This window comes from Salmo salar, chromosome ssa07 (assembly GCF_905237065.1).
Source record: "Salmo salar chromosome ssa07, Ssal_v3.1, whole genome shotgun sequence".
NCBI lineage: Eukaryota > Metazoa > Chordata > Actinopteri > Salmoniformes > Salmonidae > Salmo > Salmo salar.
In genome coordinates this window covers 61,156,899-61,180,953 of record NC_059448.1, presented here as the reverse complement: position 1 = coordinate 61,180,953, position 24,055 = coordinate 61,156,899, and the positions used below count along the sequence as shown (strand labels likewise).

Genomic DNA, 24,055 nt, shown 5'->3' with positions numbered 1-24,055 from the left:
TAAATTCGTTTTACAAAGGGAAAAAATGTGTACGGTTGCCTCTACGTGAAAATGAACATTGTTTCCTAGTGGCGTGCCTTAAATACACAAGGATATATTTGCAGTTAGATTGTCCTATGTGTCCAGGCTTGCCTTGAGGACAGACCAGGGAGTGTTCAGCCTGTGGTTGGCCGTGGTTCTATAACCAGGGTAGATGGTCCTCTATGGATGTCCGACCATAGAGTCAGGGTTTGAATCTATAACCAGGGTAGATGGACCTCTATGGATGTCCGACCATAGAGTCAGGGTTTGAATCTATAACCAGGGTAGATGGTCCTCTATGGATGTCCGACCATAGAGTCCGGGTTTGAATCTATAACCAGGGTAGATGGACCTCTATGGATGTTCGACCATAGAGTCCGGGTTTGAATCTATAACCAGGGTAGATGGACCTCTATGGATGTCCGACCATAGAGTCAGGGTTTGAATCTATAACCAGGGTAGATGGTCCTCTATGGATGTCCGACCATAGACACAGGGTTTGAATCTATAACCAGGGTTTGAATCTATAACCAGGGTAGATGGTCCTCTATGGATGTCCGACCATAGAGTCAGAGTTTGAATCTATAACCAGGGTAGATGGTCCTCTATGGATGTCCGACCATAGAGTCAGGGTTTGAATGCACCCCCAGGATCTGAGACAAGCTGCTGGTGATCATCAGAGGCTACACAACACCACCCGCAGCCCACTAGCATGAGAGAGAGAACAAGAGAGAGATAGAGAGAGACAGAGAGACGAGAGAGAGAGAGAGAGAGAGAGAGAGAGAGAGAGAGAGAGAGAGAGAGAGAGAGAGAGAGAGGGGTGCCAGCAGTACAGGGACAGCACCAGGGTGCCACAGTGTCAGCTACAAGCAGAGAGGAAGCCCCAAAAAGGAAAAGGGTGTACCAAGTTTCTCTTATTCAGAAGCCTGTCTGGCTCGTCCTGGAAAGAGAAGGAGTGGTTACACACATCAACAGGAAGTGACATCATGCAATTGAAAAAGAGAACTCCAAAACAGGAAGTGGAAGGGATGGGGATAGAAGAGGAGAAAGGTGAGAGTTGAGAGCTTTTCTTCACCAATATGTTACTGTATAAGTAAAGCCACTGGTCTAGAAGATACGTAGGTTTGTCAGTGTTGTGTTTGTATTGTGCTGTGATGAATGAAACTGTAGATGTCCTCAGCCATTTTAAATCTACTGTGATGAATGAAACTGTAGATGCCAGACTGGCCGCAAGTCTCCAGATCTTCCAGGGCCTGAGACCAGAAGTTCTCTTCCTGGTCCGGCTCGGTTAGCATTGTACTGTGATGAATGAAACTGTACATGTATTCGGCCATTTTGGCTCCTTGTTACCTCCAGTTCCCTCAGGATGCCAGACTGGCCGCAGGTCTCTAGATCTTCCAGGGCCTGAGACCAGAAGTTCTCTTCCTGGTCCGGCTCGGTCCCGTCATGACCCACAGTGAACCTGGAGGGGGGAAAAGGTCAGAGGTTAACACCCCCAGTCAGCCAATCAGTGAGCAGTCAGGGCAGGCCACCACACTGATGAGGGCTGGTGACCACAACGTGTGGGCAGGGTGTCAATGGGCTGTGCAGGCAGAGCGAGTGGAGCAGTAAGTAGGTAGGTAGGTAGGTAGGTAGGGAGGTAGGTACATACAGTTGAAGTCAGAAGTTTACATACACTTAGGTTGGTCATTAAAAATCATTTTTCAACCACTCCACAAATTTCTTGTTAACAAACTATAGTTTTGGCAAGTTGGTTAGGACATCTACTTTGTGCATGACACAAGTCATTTTTCCAACAATTGTTTACAGACAGATTATTTCACTTATAATTCACTGTATCACAATTCCAGTGGGTCAGAAGTTTACATTCACTAAGTTGACTGTGCCAACTTGGAAAATTCTAGAAAATGATATCATGGCTTTAGAAGCTTTTGATAGGCTAATTGACAACATTTGAGTCAATTGTAGGTGTATTTGTGGATGTATTTCAAGTCCTACCTTCAAACCTTGCTTGACATCATGGGAAAATCAAAAGAAATCAGCCAAGACCTCAGAAAAAAATATAGACCTCCCCAAGTCTGGTTCATCCTTGGGAGCAATTTCCAAACACCTGAAGGTACCACGTTCATCTGTACAAACAATAGTACGCAAGTATAAACATCACGGGACCAAGCAGCCATCATACCGCTCAGGAAGGAGACGCATTCTGTCTCCTAGAGATGAATGTACTTTGGTGCGAAAAGTGTGAATTAATCCCAGAACAACAGCAAAGGACCTTGTGAAGATGCTGGAGGAAACGGGTACAAAAGTATCTATATCCACAGTAAAACAAGTCCTATATCGACATAACCTGAAAGGCCGCTCAGCAAGGAAGAAGCTAGTGCTCCAAAACCGCCATAAAAAGCCAGACTACGGTTTGCAACTGCACATGGGGACAAAGATCGTACTTTTTGGAGAAATGTCCTCTGGTCTGATTAAACAAAAATAGAACTGTTTGGCCATAATAAGCATCGTTATGTTTAGAGGAAAAAGGGGAATGCTTTCAAGCCGAAGAATACCATCCCAACCATGAAGCACGGTGGTGGCAGCATCATGTTGTGGGGGTGCTTTGCTGCAGGAGGGACTGGTGCACTTCATAAAATAGATGGCATCATGAGGCAAGAAAATTATGTATATTGAAGCAACATCTCAAGACATCAGTTAGGAGGTTAAAGCTTGGTCGCAAAGGGTCTTCCAAAAGGACAATGACCCCAAGCATACTTCCAAAGTTGTGGCAAAATGGCTTAAGGACAACAAAGTCAAGGTATTGGAGTGGCCATCACAAAGCCCTGACCTCAATCCTATAGAAAAATTGTGGGCAGAACTAAAAAAGTGTGTGCGAGCAAGGAGGCCTAAAAACCTGACTCAATTACACAAGCTCTGTCAGGAGGAATGGGCCAAAATTCACCCAACTTATTGTGGGAAGCTTGTGGAAGGCTACCCAAAACGTTTGACCCAAGTTCAACAATTTAAAGGCAATTTAACCAAATATTAATTGAGTGTATGTAAACTTCTGACCCACTGGGAATGTGATGAAATAAATAAGAGCTGAAATAAATAATTCTCTCTACTATTATTCTGACATTTCACAGTTGTCATGACGTTGGCCTCTTTTGGTACAGGGAGGACAGTTGACCCCTCCCTTTTGCACACAATCCACCCTGTGTGTAAAGGGTCGTAAAAACTCTAAAATTCCAGGAGAGTCTCTGGCCACATGGCCCATAGAGAGACACAGGAAATTCTTCCAACTCATAGAATTGGAGAGCCAAGCGACATTTTGTGTTCTGGAGAAGGTATGGAAGATTGGTGAAGAATCCAGCTACGAACTGATCCGCTTGGTACAATTTTGTGATACTCAGAAGAGACAATATAGCCATATTACCATAAAACTGTTTATATAATAGACTCAGTTTAAGACTTGCATCATATGGGTGGATGAAATGTATTAATAAGGATAAAGCTTTTGTAAGACATTGAGATGCTATGTACTGATGTAATGTGATAGAATTGTATTTCTGTAACCAAATCTAACTCAGTCATAGGCACGCCCCCAGGGACCCATACAGGACCAGGCGTCATTTGACAAGCTGTTCTATGGGCACTATAAAACACCCCCGGATTTACATTTCTTCAGACCAGGCCTACACTCTATGGCCAGAGGTTTGACCATCCAAGTACTCTACTGAAAGTACTCTACTGAAACTATACCACGTGGTTAACTTTTAGACTATTGATACCGACAGAATAAGAACAAGTCTTTGATATTAATTATTAGTCTGCAGCTAAGTAAATTATATCATCGAACGCGAAGACCAACGAAACAACCATTCGATGACGACATTAATGAATGTCGCTTTGAAAGATCCATTCTAACCGAGAGAGAGACTCTCCATCAGAACTACTCTCCAACAAGAATCAGAACGACACATGAGCGTAAATATATATTGATTGCAATTGTTCCCGAATGAGTGAGCCTTCAATTGTTAATATTAATGAACTCTGTGTAACTGCCACAGCTGACCTTTTATGATCCATTGTTCAACAGGCCGACCTGCCTGTTTAGCCCACAAGGGCACATTCCTATCCCAATCCTTTGTGACGATAATTACTGTTTGTATGTTTTTCTGTTAATTACTTAGTGTAGTAAATAAATGATTTTAAGACAATTGATGTATGGATGATTTTAGTAAAGACTGGGTTCGTGCAGATACAACAATTTACGACGTTTGGGATGAGACTGGACTAGAGGTAAATACACCATTGAAACTAGAAGATAATCGGCCTATACTGTAATAGAATATAATATTATAGTACAGGAAAGTTATATTAGGAAAATTATAGCTTTGTAATCTGAATATTCTCCTTGGTGCCCCGATCTCCTAGTTAATTACAATTAAACGATTAATCAGTTTAATCGCGTGATAATAATTCCAGGGAGCTAATTGATAAACATATCTTCCGTTTAATGGTACCCCCAAAGACACGACACAGTCTTAAAATAAAGTGGTGATTCTAACTGACCTAAAACAGGGAATTTTTACTAAGATTAAATGTCAGGAATTGTGAAAAGCTGAGTTTAAATGTATTTGGCTAAGGTGTATGTATACTTCCGACTTCAACTGTAGGTAGCTAGTTAGGTAGGTAGCTAGATTGGTAAGTAGGTAGATAGGTAGGTAGATAGCTAGGTATGTACATAGGTAGCTAGGTAGGTAGATAGGTAGGTATGTACATAGGTAGATAGGTAGGTAGATAGGTAGGTATGTACATAGGTAGCTAGGTAGCTAGGGTGGGTGGGTGGATGGGTGGTGGGTGGGTGGGTGGGTGGGTGGTGGGTGCGTGTGGGAGGGTGCGGTGGGTGGGTGGGTGGTGGGTGGGTGGGTGGGTGGGTGGGTGGGTGGGTGGGTGGGTGGGTGGGTGGGTGGGTGGGTGGGTGGGTGGGTGGGTGGGTGGGTGGGTGGGTGGGTGGGTGGGTGGGTGGGTGGTGGGTGGGTGGGTGGTGGTGGGTGGTGGGTGGGTGGGTGGGTGGGTGGGTGGTGGGTGGTGGTGGGTGGGTGGGTGGGTGGGTGGGTGGTGTGGGTCGTTGGGTGGGTGGGTGGGAAGCAAGCTCGGGTGGGTGGTGGGTGGGTGGGTGGGTGGGTGGGTGGGTGGGTGGGTGGGTGGTGGGTGGGTGGGTGGGTGGGTGGGTGGGTGGGTGGGTGGGTGGGTGGGTGGGTGGGTGGTGGGTGGGTGGGTGGGTGGGTGGGTGGGTGGGTGGGTGGGTGGGTGGGTGGGTGGGTGGGTGGGTGGGTGGGTGGGTGGGTGGGTGGGTGGGTGGTGGGTGGGTGGGTGGGTGGGTGGGTGGGTGGGTGGGTGGGAAGCAAGCTCGGTGGGTGGGTGGGTGGGTGGGTGGGTGGGTGGGTGGGTGGGTGGGTGGGTGGGTGGGTGGTGGGTGGGTGGGTGGGTGGGTGGGTGGGTGGGTGGGTGGGTGGGTGGGGTGGGTGGGTGGGTGGGTGGGTGGGTGGGTGGGTGGGTGGTGGGTGGGTGGGTGGGTGGGTGGGTGGGTGGTGGGTGGGTGGGTGGGTGGGTGGGTGGTGGTGGGTGGGTGGGTGGGTGGGTGGGTGGGTGGGTGGGTCGGTGGGTGGGTGGGTGGGTGGTGGGTGGGTGGGTGGGTGGCTCGGTGGGTGGGTGGTGGGTGGGTGGTGGGTGGGTGGGTGGTGGGTGGTGGGTGGGTGGGTGGGTGGGTGGGTGGGTGGGTGGGTGGTGGGTGGTGGGTGGGTGGGTGGGTGGTGGGTGGGTGGGTGGGTGGGTGGGTGGGTGGGTGGGTGGGTGGTGGGTGGGTGGGTGGGTGGGTGGGTGGGTCGGGTCGATTGGATTGGTGGGTCGGGTGGGAAGCAAGCTCCGTGGGTGGGTGGGTGGTGGGTGGGTGGGTGGGAAGAATGGTGGGTGGGTGGGTGGGTGGGTGGGTGGGTGGGTGGGTGCGGTGGGTGGGTGGGTGCTGTGTGGGAGGGTGCTGTGTGGGAGGGTGGGTGGGTGGGTGGGTGGGTGGGTGGGTGGGTGGGTGGGTGGGTGGGTGGGTGGGTGGGTGGGTGGGTGGGTGGGTGGGTGGGTGGGTGGGTGGGTGGGTGGGTGGGTGGGTGGGTGGGTGGGTGGGTGGGTGGTAGGTACTGTATGTAGGTAGGTAGGTTCTGTATGTAGGTAGGTAGGTTCTGTACGTAAGTAGGTAGGTAGGAGAGGGCTGAGATATAGACACAAACAGAGAGGAGATAACACACCCCCATACAGTTTGGACACAAGGAGACGGATGTGCCATGCTGGACCAAGGGCACGGAGATCCAGCTGAGAGGTGTGTTTCAGAGACAGTTTGTTGAGGCTAAGGGGAGCGACCAGTAGGGGGTTAGGATTTCAGTTGGTTTGGGTTGAGAACGTTAGTGGTGGGAGGGAACAGCCCTGCCTTGTGCCATTCAGGTGAAGGTGGGATCGGGTGTTGGGGTACAGGTGAGTGTGTGTTGTGTTGAGGTTAGGAGAGAGACAAGGTGGCTTGCTTGGTTTAAGTGGGAGACTGGGAGGTTTCAGTGAGAGGATTGGGTTTGGGTTGGTTTGAGAACATTAGCGGTGTGAGGGTACATTCTTGCCCTGTGCCACCCAGGTTAGGGTTAGGTGAGGTTAGGGTTGGGTTGGTTTGAGAACTAAAGGGGTGTAAGGACACAGCCCTGCCGTGTGCCTCACCTGCTGTCAGTGATTAGGCCGGTAGGCAGAGTAGAAGCTCTGTCAAACGTTAAGGAAGAGAGGTACTTCAATCAACAATATTTCAAGAACACCAAGACACCAATTTGATTCCGTTTGAAACCCTTTTCTGATGACGGTTAATTGATGAATAATTCTGGTGAATCTCTGTACCTCCTTGATGATCATCTTTGAGCAATAGAGGAGAACCCCCCTCAATAGAGGAGAACCCCCCCTCAATAGAGGAGAACCCCCCCCCCCTCAATAGAGGAGACCCCCCTCAATAGAGGAGAATCCCCCCCAATAGAGGAGAATCCCCCCCAATAAAGGAGAACCCCCCCCTCAATAGAGGAGAATCTCCCCCCCCCAGAGATACACACTAGTTATGAACCAGGAACATGTATCTATTAACACACTAGTTATGAACCAGGAACATGTATATATTAACACACTAGTTATGAACCAGGAACAAGTATCCATTAACACACTAGTTATGAACCAGGAACATGTATCTATTAACACACTAGTTATGAACCAGGAACATGTATCTATTAACACACTAGTTATGAACCAGGAACATGTATCTATTAACACACTAGTTATGAACCAGGAACATGTATCTATTAACACACTAGTTATGAACCAGGAACATGTATCTATTAACACACTAGTTATGAACCAGGAACATGTATATATTAACACACTAGTTATGAACCAGGAACATGTATCTATTAACACACTAGTTATGAACCAGGAACATGTATATATTAACACACTAGTTATGAACCAGGAACATGTATCTATTAACACACTAGTTATGAACCAGGAACATGTATATATTAACACACTAGTTATGAACCAGGAACATGTATATATTAACACACTAGTTATGAACCAGGAACATGTATATAGTTATGAACCAGGAACATGTATATAGTTATGAACCAGGAACATGTATCTATTAACACACTAGTTATGAACCAGGAACATGTATATATTAACACACTAGTTATGAACCAGGAACATGTATATATTAACACACTAGTTATGAACCAGGAACACGTATCTATTAACACACTAGTTATGAACCAGGAACATGTATATATTAACACACTAGTTATGAACCAGGAACACGTATCTATTAACACACTAGTTATGAACCAGGAACATGTATATATTAACACACTAGTTATGAACCAGGAACATGTATATATGAACACACTAGTTATGAACCAGGAACATGTATATAGTTATGAACCAGGAACATGTATATAGTTATGAACCAGGAACATGTATATAGTTATGAACCAGGAACATGTATATAGTTATGAACCAGGAACATGTATCTATTAACACACTAGTTATGAACCAGGAACATGTATATATTAACACACTAGTTATGAACCAGGAACACGTATCTATTAACACACTAGTTATGAACCAGGAACATGTATATATTAACACACTAGTTATGAACCAGGAACATGTATATATGAACACACTAGTTATGAACCAGGAACATGTATATAGTTATGAACCAGGAACATGTATATAGTTATGAACCAGGAACATGTATCCTTTAGGTCATGTGAGGAGTTATTCTGTCCTATTCCTTGTTTTTGTTGATGTGATTCTTCAGCAAAACCAATAACCCCCCTTAGGGATCAATACACTATTCTACCACGAGACCTATTTGACCAGGGCTCAAAGAGAATTCTGTAAGGGCGCTTTGCTTTCATTTACACTTGAATCTCTTTGAAGATTTCAATACTGCCTAAAGTGATAGTTTTTCCACTGTGCTGAGTCACATCCTCAGCTATGATTATTCTCCATTGGATACCAAGCTATCACTTTAGCCCTGATATGTTCCATAAAGAACTAGATTAACTGAGGGAACATCTGAGGCCAGAGGGGAAACTATAAACAGGAACAGAGAACAGCTTTGATAGTACAGAAACTTTGATAAGCTTTGATATCAGTCCACAGGAAGAAGAACAAATCTGTGTTCTGTACTTCCTGTCCCCTTTTGTACTTTATTCATAAGCTTCTAAAAGGGATTTATGATAGAAGATATGCTAATGACTGAATTATAAAGAGCTTCTTTATCAAACACAAACAGCTGTTAGCCAAGGTCAAGTTCAAATAGCAGCTGTATTATCAGTAGTATGTACACATACTAGTAATATTTCACTAATAGTACTTTAAAGTTGTAGTGTTTCTGGGCTGCCATTGTGTACGGTGTGTGTGTGTATGTTTAGCGGCAGGGAATTCAGAACAATCACTGAAATATGACTGAGGTGTTTGACAGTGGGTTGCAAGATAAAGGGCCAGTGGTGGTGTTGCTGAGAGGTCAAGGGTTAGAGGTTCAGAGGTTAAAGGTGAGAACAGGGTTGAATGTACCCGCCGGCGGTGGGTCTGTCCCATTCGTCATCGCTGAGGCCGAGGTCTGCCAGGATGTTGTGTCTCTGGCGGGTGCTGACAGGGGACAGGCTGCCCTGGCTGGGCTTGGCGTTCCTCCACTCATGGCTGTGGAAGCTGTAGCCAGACGCCTGGAAACCTGGGGCTGGGACGGGATACATACACACACGACAAGACGATGTTAGCCCACTGAGCTAAAGTCTTTAGCTAACACAGTCTTTCAGGTATCAGAAGTTTCCTCCTCACATGAGCATAGTTCAGTCAAAACCCTCCATTACATCTCCACTGTATGTACCTGTCGTGCTACAGCCACTCACTGGTGATCATGTAATACAACACCTTGGTGAATGGATCTTCCAGTCATTGAACGGTTTTCCTGTAGAACTAGTTGGTCCATATGAATTGAGTGTTAGAGCGTGTGTGGAATTCTGTGAAATTCTCTCAAACTGTCTCTCTGTCTCTCTCTCTCTCTCTCTCTCTCTCTCTCTCTCTCTCTCTCTCTCTCGCTCTCTCTCAATTCAATTCAATTCAATTGACTTTATTGACATGGCAAGTTCATTATTACTTACATTGTCAAAGTATACATATTGAAAAATTAAAATAAAATAAAAATATATATTTATATATATATAAAATATATATATATTTATATATAAATAAATGGTGGGACCAACATCAATAATAGTGGACATGGGATTACCATTAACAACAATTACAACAACAATATTACAACAACAATATTAATGAGAACAACAATACATTAAAGTGATGGTAGTAGACCAGTGTCAACATGACTGAGAAGACACATGACCTGGTATGAAAGACAAAACAAAACATGATGGGAAATATTATCCACATTACATTGCACTTTTCACTAGCTGTCCCTCAAGTTGTGGCAGGAGGACACATATTTGGCTGACAAAACTGCACATTTTGGCTTTTTCACCCAATAAATATTAGATTTTGTCTTCATCTTTTATAGTTTCAAATTCTTTGTATTGAATTAACATTTTGGGAAATAAATATTATCTTATTTCTGAGTATTTGTCACAGTGTAATAGGAAATGCAGCTCTGTCTCTACCTCTCCCCTGGAGCAGACGACCGGTGACGACCGGTCTCTATAGCCAGACTGTCCTCTCTGGGCAGCCAGGTTTGTCTGTGACGACCTGTCTCTATAGCCAGACTGTCCTCTCTGGGCAGCCAGGTTTGTCTGTGACGACCGGTCTCTATAGCCAGACTGTCCTCTCTGGGCAGCCAGGTTTGTCTGTGACGACCTGTCTCTATAGCCAGACTGTCCTCTCTGGGCAGCCAGGTTTGTCTGTGACGACCTGTCTCTATAGCCAGACTGTCCTCTCTGGGCAGCCAGGTTTGTCTGTGACGACCGGTCTCTATAGCCAGACTGTCCTCTCTGGGCAGCCAGGTTTGTCTGTGACGACCGGTCTCTATAGCCAGACTGTGCTCTCTGGACAGCCAGGTTTGTCTGTGACGACCGGTCTCTATAGCCAGACTGTCCTCTCTGGGCAGCCAGGTTTGTCTGTGACGACCTGTCTCTATAGCCAGACTGTCCTCTCTGGGCAGCCAGGTTTGTCTGTGACGACCGGTCTCTATAGCCAGACTGTCCTCTCTGGGCAGCCAGGTTTGTCTGTGACGACCTGTCTCTATAGCCAGACTGTCCTCTCTGGGCAGCCAGGTTTGTCTGTGACGACCTGTCTCTATAGCCAGCCTGTCCTCTCTGGGCAGCCAGGTTTGTCTGTGACGACCAGTCTCTATAGCCAGACTGTGCTCACTGAGTCTGTACCTAGTCAGTGTTTTCCTCAGTTTTCTATCAGTCACAGTGGTCAGATAGTCTGCCATCATGTACTGTCTGTTTAGAGCCAAATAGCATTGAAGTTTACTTAGATTTTTTGTGGTGTCTTTCCAATTTGTGGTGTCTTTGCAATGGTGTGTTCTAATAGAACTGTGTCCAAATAGAATTTATATTTGTCATCCTGATTTCCAGACCTTTTTTGGAATATCATTATATTTGGTTTTTTTAGGTAAACGGTCAGAGCCCAGGTCTGACAGAACCTGTGGTTAACGGTCAGAGCCCAGGTCTGACAGAACCTGTGGTTAATGGTCAGAGCCCAGGTCTGACAGAACCTGTGATTAACGGTCAGAGCCCAGGTCTGACAGAACCTGTGGTTAATGGTCAGAACCCAGGACTGACAGAACCTGTGATTAACGGTCAGAGCCCAGGTCTGACAGAACCTGTGGTTAATGGTCAGAGCCCAGGACTGACAGAACCTGTGATTAACGGTCAGAGCCCAGGTCTGACAGAACCTGTGGTTAACGGTCAGAGCCCAGGTCTGACAGAACCTGTGGTTAACGGTCAGAGCCCAGGACTGACAGAACCTGTGATTAACGGTCAGAGCCCAGGTCTGACAGAACCTGTGGTTAACGGTCAGAGCCCAGGTCTGACAGAACCTGTGATTAACGGTCAGAGCCCAGGTCTGACAGAACCTGTGATTAACGGTCAGAGCCCAGGTCTGACAGAACCTGTGATTAACGGTCAGAGCCCAGGTCTGAAAGAACCTGTGGTTAACGGTCAGAGCCCAGGTCTGAAAGAACCTGTGATTAACGGTCAGAGCCCAGACAGAACCTGTGATGAACGGTCAGAGCCCAGGACTGACAGAACCTGTGGTTAACGGTCAGAGTCCAGGACTGACAGAACCTGTGGTTAACGGTCAGAGCCCAGGTCTGACAGAACCTGTGATGAACGGTCAGAGCCCAGGTCTGACAGAACCTGTGATGAACGGTCAGAGCCCAGGTCTAACAGAACCTGTGGTTAACGGTCAGAGCCCAGGTCTGACAGAACCTGTGATTAACGGTCAGAGCCCAGACAGAACCTGTGATTAATGGTCAGAGCCCAGGTCAGACAGAACCTGTGGTTAACGGTCAGAGCCCAGGTCTGACAGAACCTGTGGTTAACGGTCAGAGCCCAGACAGAACCTGTGGTTAACGGTCAGAGCCCAGGTCTGACAGAACCTGTGATTAACGGTCAGAGCCCAGGTCTGACAGAACCTGTGGTTAACGGTCAGAGCCCAGGTCTGACAGAACCTGTGATTAACGGTCAGAGCCCAGACAGAACCTGTGGTTAACGGTCAGAGCCCAGGTCTGACAGAACCTGTGATGAACGGTCAGAGCCCAGGTCTGACAGAACCTGTGATGAACGGTCAGAGCCCAGGTCTAACAGAACCTGTGGTTAACGGTCAGAGCCCAGGTCTGACAGAACCTGTGATTAACGGTCAGAGCCCAGACAGAACCTGTGATTAATGGTCAGAGCCCAGGTCAGACAGAACCTGTGGTTAACGGTCAGAGCCCAGGTCTGACAGAACCTGTGGTTAACGGTCAGAGCCCAGACAGAACCTGTGGTTAACGGTCAGAGCCCAGGTCTGACAGAACCTGTGATTAACGGTCAGAGCCCAGGTCTGACAGAACCTGTGGTTAACGGTCAGAGCCCAGGTCTGACAGAACCTGTGATTAACGGTCAGAGCCCAGACAGAACCTGTGGTTAACGGTCAGAGCCCAGGTCTGACAGAACCTATGGTTAACGGTCAGAGCCCAGGTCTGACAGAACCTGTGGTTAACGGTCAGAGCCCAGGTCTAACAGAACCTGTGGTTAACGGTCAGAGCCCAGGTCTGACAGAACCTGTGATTAACTGTCAGAGCCCAGACAGAACCTGTGATTAACGGTCAGAGCCCAGGACTGACAGAACCTGTGGTTAACGGTCAGAGTCCAGACAGAACAAGTGATTAACGGTCAGAGCCCAGGTCTGACAGAACCTGTGATTAACGGTCAGAGCCCAGGTCTGACAGAACCTGTGGTTAACGGTCAGAGCCCAGGTCTGACAGAACCTGTGATTAACGGTCAGAGCCCAGGTCTGACAGAACCTGTGGTTAACGGTCAGAGCCCAGGACTGACAGAACCTGTGATTAACGGTCAGAGCCCAGGTCTGACAGAACCTGTGGTTAACGGTCAGAGCCCAGGACTGACAGAACCTGTGGTTAACGGTCAGAGCCCAGGTCTGACAGAACCTGTGGTTAACGGTCAGAGCCCAGGTCTGACAGAACCTGTGGTTAACGGTCAGAGCCCAGGACTGACAGAACCTGTGGTTAACGGTCAGAGCCCAGGTCTGACAGAACCTGTGATTAACGGTCAGAGCCCAGGTCTGACAGAACCTGTGGTTAACGGTCAGAGCCCAGGTCTGACAGAACCTGTGATTAACGGTCAGAGCCCAGGACTGACAGAACCTGTGGTTAACGGTCAGAGCCCAGGTCTGACAGAACCTGTGATTAACGGTCAGAGCCCAGGTCTGACAGAACCTGTGATTAACGGTCAGAGCCCAGGACTGACAGAACCTGTGGTTAACGGTCAGAGCCCAGGTCTGACAGAACCTGTGGTTAACGGTCAGAGCCCAGGTCTGACAGAACCTGTGGTTAACGGTCAGAGCCCAGGTCTGACAGAACCTGTGATTAACGGTCAGAGCCCAGGTCTGACAGAACCTGTGATTAACGGTCAGAGCCCAGGTCTGACAGAACCTGTGATTAACGGTCAGAGCCCAGGACTGACAGAACCTGTGGTTAACGGTCAGAGTCCAGGACTGACAGAACCTGTGATTAACGGTCAGAGCCCAGGTCTGACAGAACCTGTGATTAACGGTCAGAGCCCAGGTCTGACAGAACCTGTGGTTAACGGTCAGAGCCCAGACAGAACCTGTGATGAACGGTCAGAGCCCAGGTCTGACAGAACCTGTGATTAACGGTCAGAGCCCAGACAGAACCTGTGATGAACGGTCAGAGCCCAGGTCTGACAGAACCTGTGATGAACGGTCAGAGCCCAGGTCTAACAGAACCTGTGGTTAACGGTCAGAGCCCAGGTCTGACAGAACCTGTGATTAACGGTCAGAGCCCAGACAGAACCTGTGATTAATGGTCAGAGCCCAGGTCAGACAGAACCTGTGGTTAACGGTCAGAGCCCAGGTCTGACAGAACCTGTGGTTAACGGTCAGAGCCCAGACAGAACCTGTGGTTAACGGTCAGAGCCCAGGTCTGACAGAACCTGTGATTAACGGTCAGAGCCCAGGTCTGACAGAACCTGTGGTTAACGGTCAGAGCCCAGGTCTGACAGAACCTGTGATTAACGGTCAGAGCCCAGACAGAACCTGTGGTTAACGGTCAGAGCCCAGGTCTGACAGAACCTATGGTTAACGGTCAGAGCCCAGGTCTGACAGAACCTGTGGTTAACGGTCAGAGCCCAGGTCTAACAGAACCTGTGGTTAACGGTCAGAGCCCAGGTCTGACAGAACCTGTGATTAACTGTCAGAGCCCAGACAGAACCTGTGATTAACGGTCAGAGCCCAGGACTGACAGAACCTGTGGTTAACGGTCAGAGTCCAGACAGAACCTGTGGTTAACGGTCAGAGCCCAGACAGAACCTGTGATTAACGGTCAGAGCCCAGGTCTGACAGAACATGTGATTAACGGTCAGAGCCCAGACAGAACAAGTGATTAACGGTCAGAGCCCAGGTCTGACAGAACCTGTGGTTAACGGTCAGAGCCCAGGTCTGACAGAACCTGTGATTAACGGTCAGAGCCCAGGTCTGACAGAACCTGTGGTTAACGGTCAGAGCCCAGGACTGACAGAACCTGTGATTAACGGTCAGAGCCCAGGTCTGACAGAACCTGTGGTTAACGGTCAGAGCCCAGGACTGACAGAACCTGTGATTAACGGTCAGAGCCCAGGTCTGACAGAACCTGTGGTTAACGGTCAGAGCCCAGGTCTGACAGAACCTGTGGTTAACGGTCAGAGGCCAGGTCTGACAGAACCTGTGGTTAACGGTCAGAGCCCAGGTCTGACAGAACCTGTGATTAACGGTCAGAGCCCAGGTCTGACAGAACCTGTGATTAACGGTCAGAGCCCAGGTCTGACAGAACCTGTGGTTAACGGTCAGAGCCCAGGTCTGACAGAACCTGTGATTAACGGTCAGAGCCCAGGACTGACAGAACCTGTGGTTAACGGTCAGAGCCCAGGTCTGACAGAACCTGTGATTAACGGTCAGAGCCCAGGTCTGACAGAACCTGTGATTAACGGTCAGAGCCCAGGACTGACAGAACCTGTGGTTAACGGTCAGAGCCCAGGTCTGACAGAACCTGTGGTTAACGGTCAGAGCCCAGGTCTGACAGAACCTGTGCTTAACGGTCAGAGCCCAGGTCTGACAGAACCTGTGATTAACGGTCAGAGCCCAGGTCTGACAGAACCTGTGATTAACGGTCAGAGCCCAGGTCTGACAGAACCTGTGATTAACGGTCAGAGCCCAGGACTGACAGAACCTGTGGTTAACGGTCAGAGCCCAGGTCTGACAGAACCTGTGGTTAACGGTCAGAGCCCAGGTCTGACAGAACCTGTGGTTAACGGTCAGAGCCCAGGTCTGACAGAACCTGTGATTAACGGTCAGAGCCCAGACAGAACCTGTGGTTAACGGTCAGAGCCCAGACAGAACCTGTGATGAACGGTCAGAGCCCAGGTCAGACAGAACCTGTGATGAACGGTCAGAGCCCAGGTCTGACAGAACCTGTGATGAACGGTCAGAGCCCAGGTCTAACAGAACCTGTGGTTAACGGTCAGAGCACAGGTCTGACAGAACCTGTGATTAACGGTCAGAGCCCAGACAGAACCTGTGATTAATGGTCAGAGCCCAGGTCAGACAGAACCTGTGGTTAACGGTCAGAGCCCAGGTCTGACAGAACCTGTGGTTAACGGTCGGAGTTCAGACAGAACCTGTGGTTAACGGTCAGAGCCCAGACAGAACCTGTGGTTAACGGTCAGAGCCCAGGTCTGACAGAACCTGTGGTTAACGGTCAGAGCCCAGACAGAACCTGTGATTAACGGTCAGAGCCCAGGTCTAACAGAACCTGTGGTTAACGGTCAGAGCCCAGGTCTGACAGAACCTGTGGTTAACGGTCAGAGTTCAGACAGAACCTGTGGTTAACGGTCAGAGCCCAGACAGAACCTGTGGTTAACGGTCAGAGTCCAGGACTGACAGAACCTGTGATTAACGGTCAGAGCCCAGGTCTGACAGAACCTGTGGTTAACGGTCAGAGCCCAGGTCTGACAGAACCTGTGATTAACGGTCAGAGCCCAGGTCTGACAGAACCTGTGGTTAACGGTCAGAGCCCAGGACTGACAGAACCTGTGATTAACGGTCAGAGCCCAGGTCTGACAGAACCTGTGGTTAACGGTCAGAGCCCAGGACTGACAGAACCTGTGGTTAACGGTCAGAGCCCAGGTCTGACAGAACCTGTGATTAACGGTCAGAGCCCAGGTCTGACAGAACCTGTGGTTAACGGTCAGAGGCCAGGTCTGACAGAACCTGTGATTAACGGTCAGAGCCCAGGTCTGACAGAACCTGTGATTAACGGTCAGAGCCCAGGTCTGACAGAACCTGTGATTAACGGTCAGAGCCCAGGACTGACAGAACCTGTGGTTAACGGTCAGAGCCCAGGTCTGACAGAACCTGTGGTTAACGGTCAGAGCCCAGGTCTGACAGAACCTGTGGTTAACGGTCAGAGCCCAGGTCTGACAGAACCTGTGATTAACGGTCAGAGGCCAGGTCTGACAGAACCTGTGATGAACGGTCAGAGCCCAGGACTGACAGAACCTGTGATTAACGGTCAGAGCCCAGGTCTGACAGAACCTGTGGTTAACGGTCAGAGGCCAGGTCTGACAGAACCTGTGATGAACGGTCAGAGCCCAGGACTGACAGAACCTGTGATTAACGGTCAGAGCCCAGGTCTGACAGAACCTGTGGTTAACGGTCAGAGCCCAGGACTGACAGAACCTGTGGTTAACGGTCAGAGCCCAGGTCTGACAGAACCTGTGATTAACGGTCAGAGCCCAGGTCTGACAGAACCTGTGATTAACGGTCAGAGCCCAGGACTGACAGAACCTGTGGTTAACGGTCAGAGCCCAGGTCTGACAGAACCTGTGGTTAACGGTCAGAGCCCAGGTCTGACAGAACCTGTGGTTAACGGTCAGAGTCCAGGTCTGACAGAACCTGTGATGAACGGTCAGAGCCCAGGTCTGACAGAACCTGTGGTTAACGGTCAGAGCCCAGACAGAACCTGTGGTTAACGGTCAGAGCCCAGGTCTGACAGAACCTGTGATTAACAGTCAGAGCCCAGGTCTAACAGAACCTGTGATTAACGGTCAGAGCCCAGACAGAACCTGTGATTAACGGTCAGAGCCCAGGTCTAACAGAACCTGTGGTTAACGGTCAGAGCCCAGGTCTGACAGAACCTGTGGTTAACGGTCAGAGTTCAGACAGAACCTGTGGTTAACGGTCAGAGCCCAGACAGAACCTGTGGTTAACGGTCAGAGCCCAGGTCTGACAGAACAAGTGATTAACGGTCAGAGGCCAGGTCTGACAGAAACTGTGATTAACGGTCAGAGCCCAGACAGAACCTGTGATTAACGGTCAGAGCCCAGGTCTAACAGAACCTGTGGTTAACGGTCAGAGTCCAGGACTGACAGAACCTGTGATTAACGGTCAGAGCCCAGGTCTGACAGAACCTGTGGTTAACGGTCAGAGCCCAGGTCTGACAGAACCTGTGATTAACGGTCAGAGCCCAGGTCTGACAGAACCTGTGGTTAACGGTCAGAGCCCAGGACTGACAGAACCTGTGATTAACGGTCAGAGCCCAGGTCTGACAGAACCTGTGGTTAACGGTCAGAGCCCAGGACTGACAGAACCTGTGGTTAACGGTCAGAGCCCAGGTCTGACAGAACCTGTGATTAACGGTCAGAGCCCAGGTCTGACAGAACCTGTGGTTAACGGTCAGAGGCCAGGTCTGACAGAACCTGTGATTAACGGTCAGAGCCCAGGTCTGACAGAACCTGTGATTAACGGTCAGAGCCCAGGTCTGACAGAACCTGTGATTAACGGTCAGAGCCCAGGACTGACAGAACCTGTGGTTAACGGTCAGAGCCCAGGTCTGACAGAACCTGTGGTTAACGGTCAGAGCCCAGGTCTGACAGAACCTGTGGTTAACGGTCAGAGCCCAGGTCTGACAGAACCTGTGATTAACGGTCAGAGGCCAGGTCTGACAGAACCTGTGATGAACGGTCAGAGCCCAGGACTGACAGAACCTGTGATTAACGGTCAGAGCCCAGGTCTGACAGAACCTGTGGTTAACGGTCAGAGGCCAGGTCTGACAGAACCTGTGATGAACGGTCAGAGCCCAGGACTGACAGAACCTGTGATTAACGGTCAGAGCCCAGGTCTGACAGAACCTGTGGTTAACGGTCAGAGCCCAGGACTGACAGAACCTGTGGTTAACGGACAGGAGCCCAGGTCTGACAGAACCTGTGATTAACGGTCAGAGCCCAGGTCTGACAGAACCTGTGATTAACGGTCAGAGCCCAGGACTGACAGAACCTGTGGTTAACGGTCAGAGCCCAGGTCTGACAGAACCTGTGGTTAACGGTCAGAGCCCAGGTCTGACAGAACCTGTGGTTAACGGTCAGAGTCCAGGTCTGACAGAACCTGTGATGAACGGTCAGAGCCCAGGTCTGACAGAACCTGTGATTAACGGTCAGAGCCCAGGTCTGACAGAACCTGTGATTAACGGTCAGAGCCCAGGACTGACAGAACCTGTGATTAACGGTCAGAGCCCAGACAGAACCTGTGATTAATGGTCAGAGCCCAGGTCAGACAGAACCTGTGGTTAACGGTCAGAGCCCAGGTCTGACAGAACCTGTGGTTAACGGTCAGAGCCCAGACAGAACCTGTGGTTAACGGTCAGAGCCCAGGTCTGACAGAACCTGTGATTAACGGTCAGAGCCCAGGTCTGACAGAACCTGTGGTTAACGGTCAGAGCCCAGGTCTGACAGAACCTGTGATTAACGGTCAGAGCCCAGACAGAACCTGTGGTTAACGGTCAGAGCCCAGGTCTGACAGAACCTATGGTTAACGGTCAGAGCCCAGGTCTGACAGAACCTGTGGTTAACGGTCAGAGCCCAGGTCTAACAGAACCTGTGGTTAACGGTCAGAGCCCAGGTCAGACAGAACCTGTGGTTAACGGTCAGAGCCCAGGTCTGACAGAACCTGTGATTAACTGTCAGAGCCCAGACAGAACCTGTGATTAACGGTCAGAGCCCAGGACTGACACAACCTGTGGTTAACGGTCAGAGTCCAGACAGAACCTGTGGTTAACGGTCAGAGCCCAGACAGAACATGTGATTAACGGTCAGAGCCCAGACAGAACCTGTGATTAACGGTCAGAGCCCAGGTCTGACAGAACCTGTGGTTAACGGTCAGAGCCCAGGTCTGACAGAACCTGTGATTAACGGTCAGAGCCCAGGTCTGACAGAACCTGGAATTAACGGTCAGAGCCCAGACAGAACCTGTGGTTAACGGTCAGAGCCCAGACAGAACCTGTGATGAACGGTCAGAGCCCAGGTCAGACAGAACCTGTGATGAACGGTCAGAGCCCAGGTCTAACAGAACCTGTGGTTAACGGTCAGAGCCCAGGTCTGACAGAACCTGTGATTAACGGTCAGAGCCCAGACAGAACCTGTGATTAATGGTCAGAGCCCAGGTCAGACAGAACCTGTGGTTAACGGTCAGAGCCCAGGTCTGACAGAACCTGTGGTTAACGGTCAGAGTTCAGACAGAACCTGTGGTTAACGGTCAGAGCCCAGACAGAACCTGTGGTTAACGGTCAGAGCCCAGGTCTGACAGAAACTGTGATTAACGGTCAGAGCCCAGACAGAACCTGTGATTAACGGTCAGAGCCCAGGTCTAACAGAACCTGTGGTTAACGGTCAGAGCCCAGGTCTGACAGAACCTGTGGTTAACGGTCAGAGCCCAGGTCTGACAGAACCTGTGGTTAACGGTCAGAGCCCAGGTCTAACAGAACCTGTGGTTAACGGTCAGAGCCCAGGTCAGACAGAACCTGTGGTTAACGGTCAGAGCCCAGGTCTGACAGAACCTGTGATTAACTGTCAGAGCCCAGACAGAACCTGTGATTAACGGTCAGAGCCCAGGACTGACAGAACCTGTGGTTAACGGTCAGAGTCCAGACAGAACCTGTGGTTAACGGTCAGAGCCCAGACAGAACCTGTGATTAACGGTCAGAGCCCAGGTCTGACAGAACCTGTGATTAACGGTCAGAGCCCAGACAGAACAAGTGATTAACGATCAGAGCCCAGGTCTGACAGAACCTGTGATTAACGGTCAGAGCCCAGACAGAACCTGTGATTAACGGTCAGAGCCCAGGTCTAACAGAACCTGTGGTTAACGGTCAGAGCCCAGGACTGACAGAACCTGTGGTTAACGGTCAGAGCCCAGGTCTGACAGAACCTGTGATTAACTGTCAGAGCCCAGACAGAACCTGTGATTAACGGTCAGAGCCCAGGTCTAACAGAACCTGTGGTTAACGGTCAGAGCCCAGGTCTAACAGAACCTGTGGTTAACGGTCAGAGCCCAGACAGAACCTGTGATTAACGGTCAGAGCCCAGACAGAACCTGTGATTAACGGTCAGAGTCCAGACAGAACCTGTGGTTAACGGTCAGAGCCCAGGTCTGACAGAACCTGTGGTTAACGGTCAGAGCCCAGGTGTGACAGAACCTGTGATGAACGGTCAGAGCTCAGGACTGACAGAACCTGTGAAGACGATCTAGGTGCTGCTGTAACCCCTCTTTAGTGGGAGACAGCAGCACCAGGTCATCTGTCTACAGCAGACCCTCTTTAGTGGGAGACAGCAGCACCAGGTCATCTGTTTACAGCAGACCCTCTTTAGTGGGAGACAGCAGCACCAGGTCATCTGTCTACAGCAGACCCTCTTTAGTGGGAGACAGCAGCACCAGGTCATCTGTCTACAGCAGACCCTCTTTAGTGGGAGACAGCAGCACCAGGTCATCTGCATACAGCAGACACTTGATATCAGTGTTGTGCAGGGTGAGACCAGGTGCTGCCGATTCTTCTAATGTTTTTACCAAGTAATTAATGTAGATGTTAAATAGTGTTGGACTTATTGGACAGCCCTGTTTCACTCCCCGTCCCTGAGAGAAGAAGTCTGTTTGCTTGTTACCAATTTTAACAGCACATTTGTTTTTAGTGTACACTGATTTAATAACATCATATGTTTTCCCTCAAATACCACTTTCTATTAGTTTATTAAAAAAGACCCTTGTGCCAAATTGAATCAAATGCTTTCTTGAAATCTACAAAACACGAGTAGATTTTGCCTTTGTTTTGGTTTACTTGTTTGTCAGAGTGTGGAGGGTGGAAATGTGGTCTGTTGTATGATCATTTTGTAGAAATCCAATCTGGCTTCTGCTCAGGACGTTGTGTTCGTCAAGGAAGTGATGCAGTCTGCTATTTATGATACTGCAGAGAATTTCCCCCAAGTTGCTGTTAACGCAAATTCCTCTGTAATTATTTGGGTCAAATTCGTCTCCATTTTTATAGATTGGGGTGATCAATCCCTGGTTCCAAATATCGGGGAAAATACCTGCAGTGAGGATAATGTCGAAGAGTTTGAGTATAGCCAATTTGAATTTGTGGTCTGTATATTTGATCATTTCATTTAAAATACCATCAGCACCACAGACCTTTTTGGGTTGGCGTGTGCATAGTTTTTCCAATAATTATTCTTCTGTAATTGGAGTATCCACATAATTCTGATAGTCTTTGACTGCTGATTTAAGGATTTGTAATTTTTCTTGTATATCTTTTTGTTCTGGGCTCTTTGCTATAAAGCTGTAGAGGTTTGCAAAGTGATTTCTCCACATATCCCCATTTTGGAGAGCCAATTCCTCCTGATGAGGTTTGTTTAATTTATTCCAATTCTCCCAGAAGTGGTTTGATTCTATGGATTCCTCAGTTCCATCCAGCTGATTTCTAATGTGCTGTTCCTTTTTGGTTCTTAGGGTGTGTTTGTATTGCTTCAGTGTTTCCCCATATTGAAGGTGTATATTTTTATTGTCTGGTTCTCTGTGTTTTTGATTAGATATATCCCTCAATGACTTTCTTAGATTTTTGCAATCATTATCAAACCATTTTTCATTATCTGTTATTTCTGTTTTGCTCTTATGCTTCTTTAGATTAGCCAAGGAGACTAATTTGTCAAATATGAAGTTTATGTTCCAAACGGCCAAATTTACACCTTCATTGCTGAAGGAGAATGTTGCTGTTTGCTCTCCCTGAGCAGGACCACCTCCCCCTCCAGTCTGGTGAACTCATCCCTCATGGTATCCATGGTGGTGAGGAGGACCACCTCCCCCTCCAGTGGGGTCTCATCCTCATGGTATCCATGGTGGTGAGGAGGACCACCTCCCCCTCCAGTCTGGTGAACTCATCCCTCATGGTATCCATGGTGGTGAGGAGGACCACCTCCCCCTCCAGTCTGGTGAACTCATCCCTCATGGTATCCATGGTGGTGAGGAGGACCACCTCCCCTCCAGTCTGGTGAACTCATCCCTCATGGTATCCATGGTGGTGAGGAGGACCACCTCCCCCTCCAGTCTGGTGAACTCATCCCTCATGGTATCCATGGTGGTGAGGAGGACCACCTCCCCCCTCCAGTCTGGTGAACTCATCCCTCATGGTATCCATGGTGGTGAGGAGGACCACCTCCCCTCCAGTCTGGTGAACTCATCCCCTCATGGTATCCATGGTGGTGAGGAGGGCCACCTCCCCCTCCAGTCTGGTGAACTCATCCCTCATGGTATCCATGGTGGTGAGGAGGACCACCTCCCCCCTCCAGTCTGGTGAACTCATCCCTCATGGTATCCATGGTGGTGAGGAGGACCACCTCCCCCTCCAGTCTGGTGAACTCATCCCTCATGGTATCCATGGTGGTGAGGAGGACCACCTCCCCTTCCAGTCTGGTGAACTCATCCCTCATGGTATCCATGGTGGTGAGGAGGACCACCTCCCCCTCCAGTCTGGTGAACTCATCCCTCATGGTATCCATGGTGGTGAGGAGGACCACCTCCCCCTCCAGTCTGGTGAACTCATCCCTCATGGTATCCATGGTGGTGAGGAGGACCACCTCCCCCTCCAGTCTGGTGAACTCATCCCTCATGGTATCCATGGTGGTGAGGAGGACCACCTCCCCCTCCAGTCTGGTGAACTCATCCCTCATGGTATCCATGGTGGTGAGGAGGACCACCTCCCCCTCCAGTCTGGTGAACTCATCCCTCATGGTATCCATGGTGGTGAGGAGGACCACCTCCCCCTCCAGTCTGGTGAACTCATCCCTCATGGTATCCATGGTGGTGAGGAGGACCACCTCCCCTCCAGTCTGGTGAACTCATCCCTCATGGTATCCATGGTGGTGAGGAGGACCACCTCCCCCTCCAGTCTGGTGAACTCATCCCTCATGGTATCCATGGTGGTGAGGAGGACCACCTCCCCCTCCAGTCTGGTGAACTCATCCCTCATGGTATCCATGGTGGTGAGGAGGACCACCTCCCCCTCCAGTCTGGTGAACTCATCCCTCATGGTATCCATGGTGGTGAGGAGGACCACCTCCCCCTCCAGTCTGGTGAACTCATCCCTCATGGTATCCATGGTGGTGAGGAGGACCACCTCCCCCCTCCAGTCTGGTGAACTCATCCCCTCATGGTATCCATGGTGGTGAGGAGGACCACCTCCCCTCCAGTCTGGTGAACTCATCCCTCATGGTATCCATGGTGGTGAGGAGGGCCACCTCCCCCTCCAGTCTGGTGAACTCATCCCTCATGGTATCCATGGTGGTGAGGAGGGCCACCTCCCCCTCCAGTCTGGTGAACTCATCCCTCATGGTATCCATGGTGGTGAGGAGGACCA

General features: G+C 49.5%; 1 protein-coding gene across 1 annotated transcript in view; it reads right to left on the bottom strand.

Moving 5' to 3' along the window:
• The window catches only part of LOC106595591 (glutamate receptor-interacting protein 1), a 431,870-nt gene that overhangs the window by 10,408 nt on the left and 397,407 nt on the right, over positions 1-24,055 (bottom strand). The window contains 2 exon segments of the mRNA XM_045722404.1: positions 1,372-1,483; positions 9,163-9,325. Of these exon segments, the coding sequence (XP_045578360.1) occupies positions 1,372-1,483; positions 9,163-9,325 (275 nt within the window).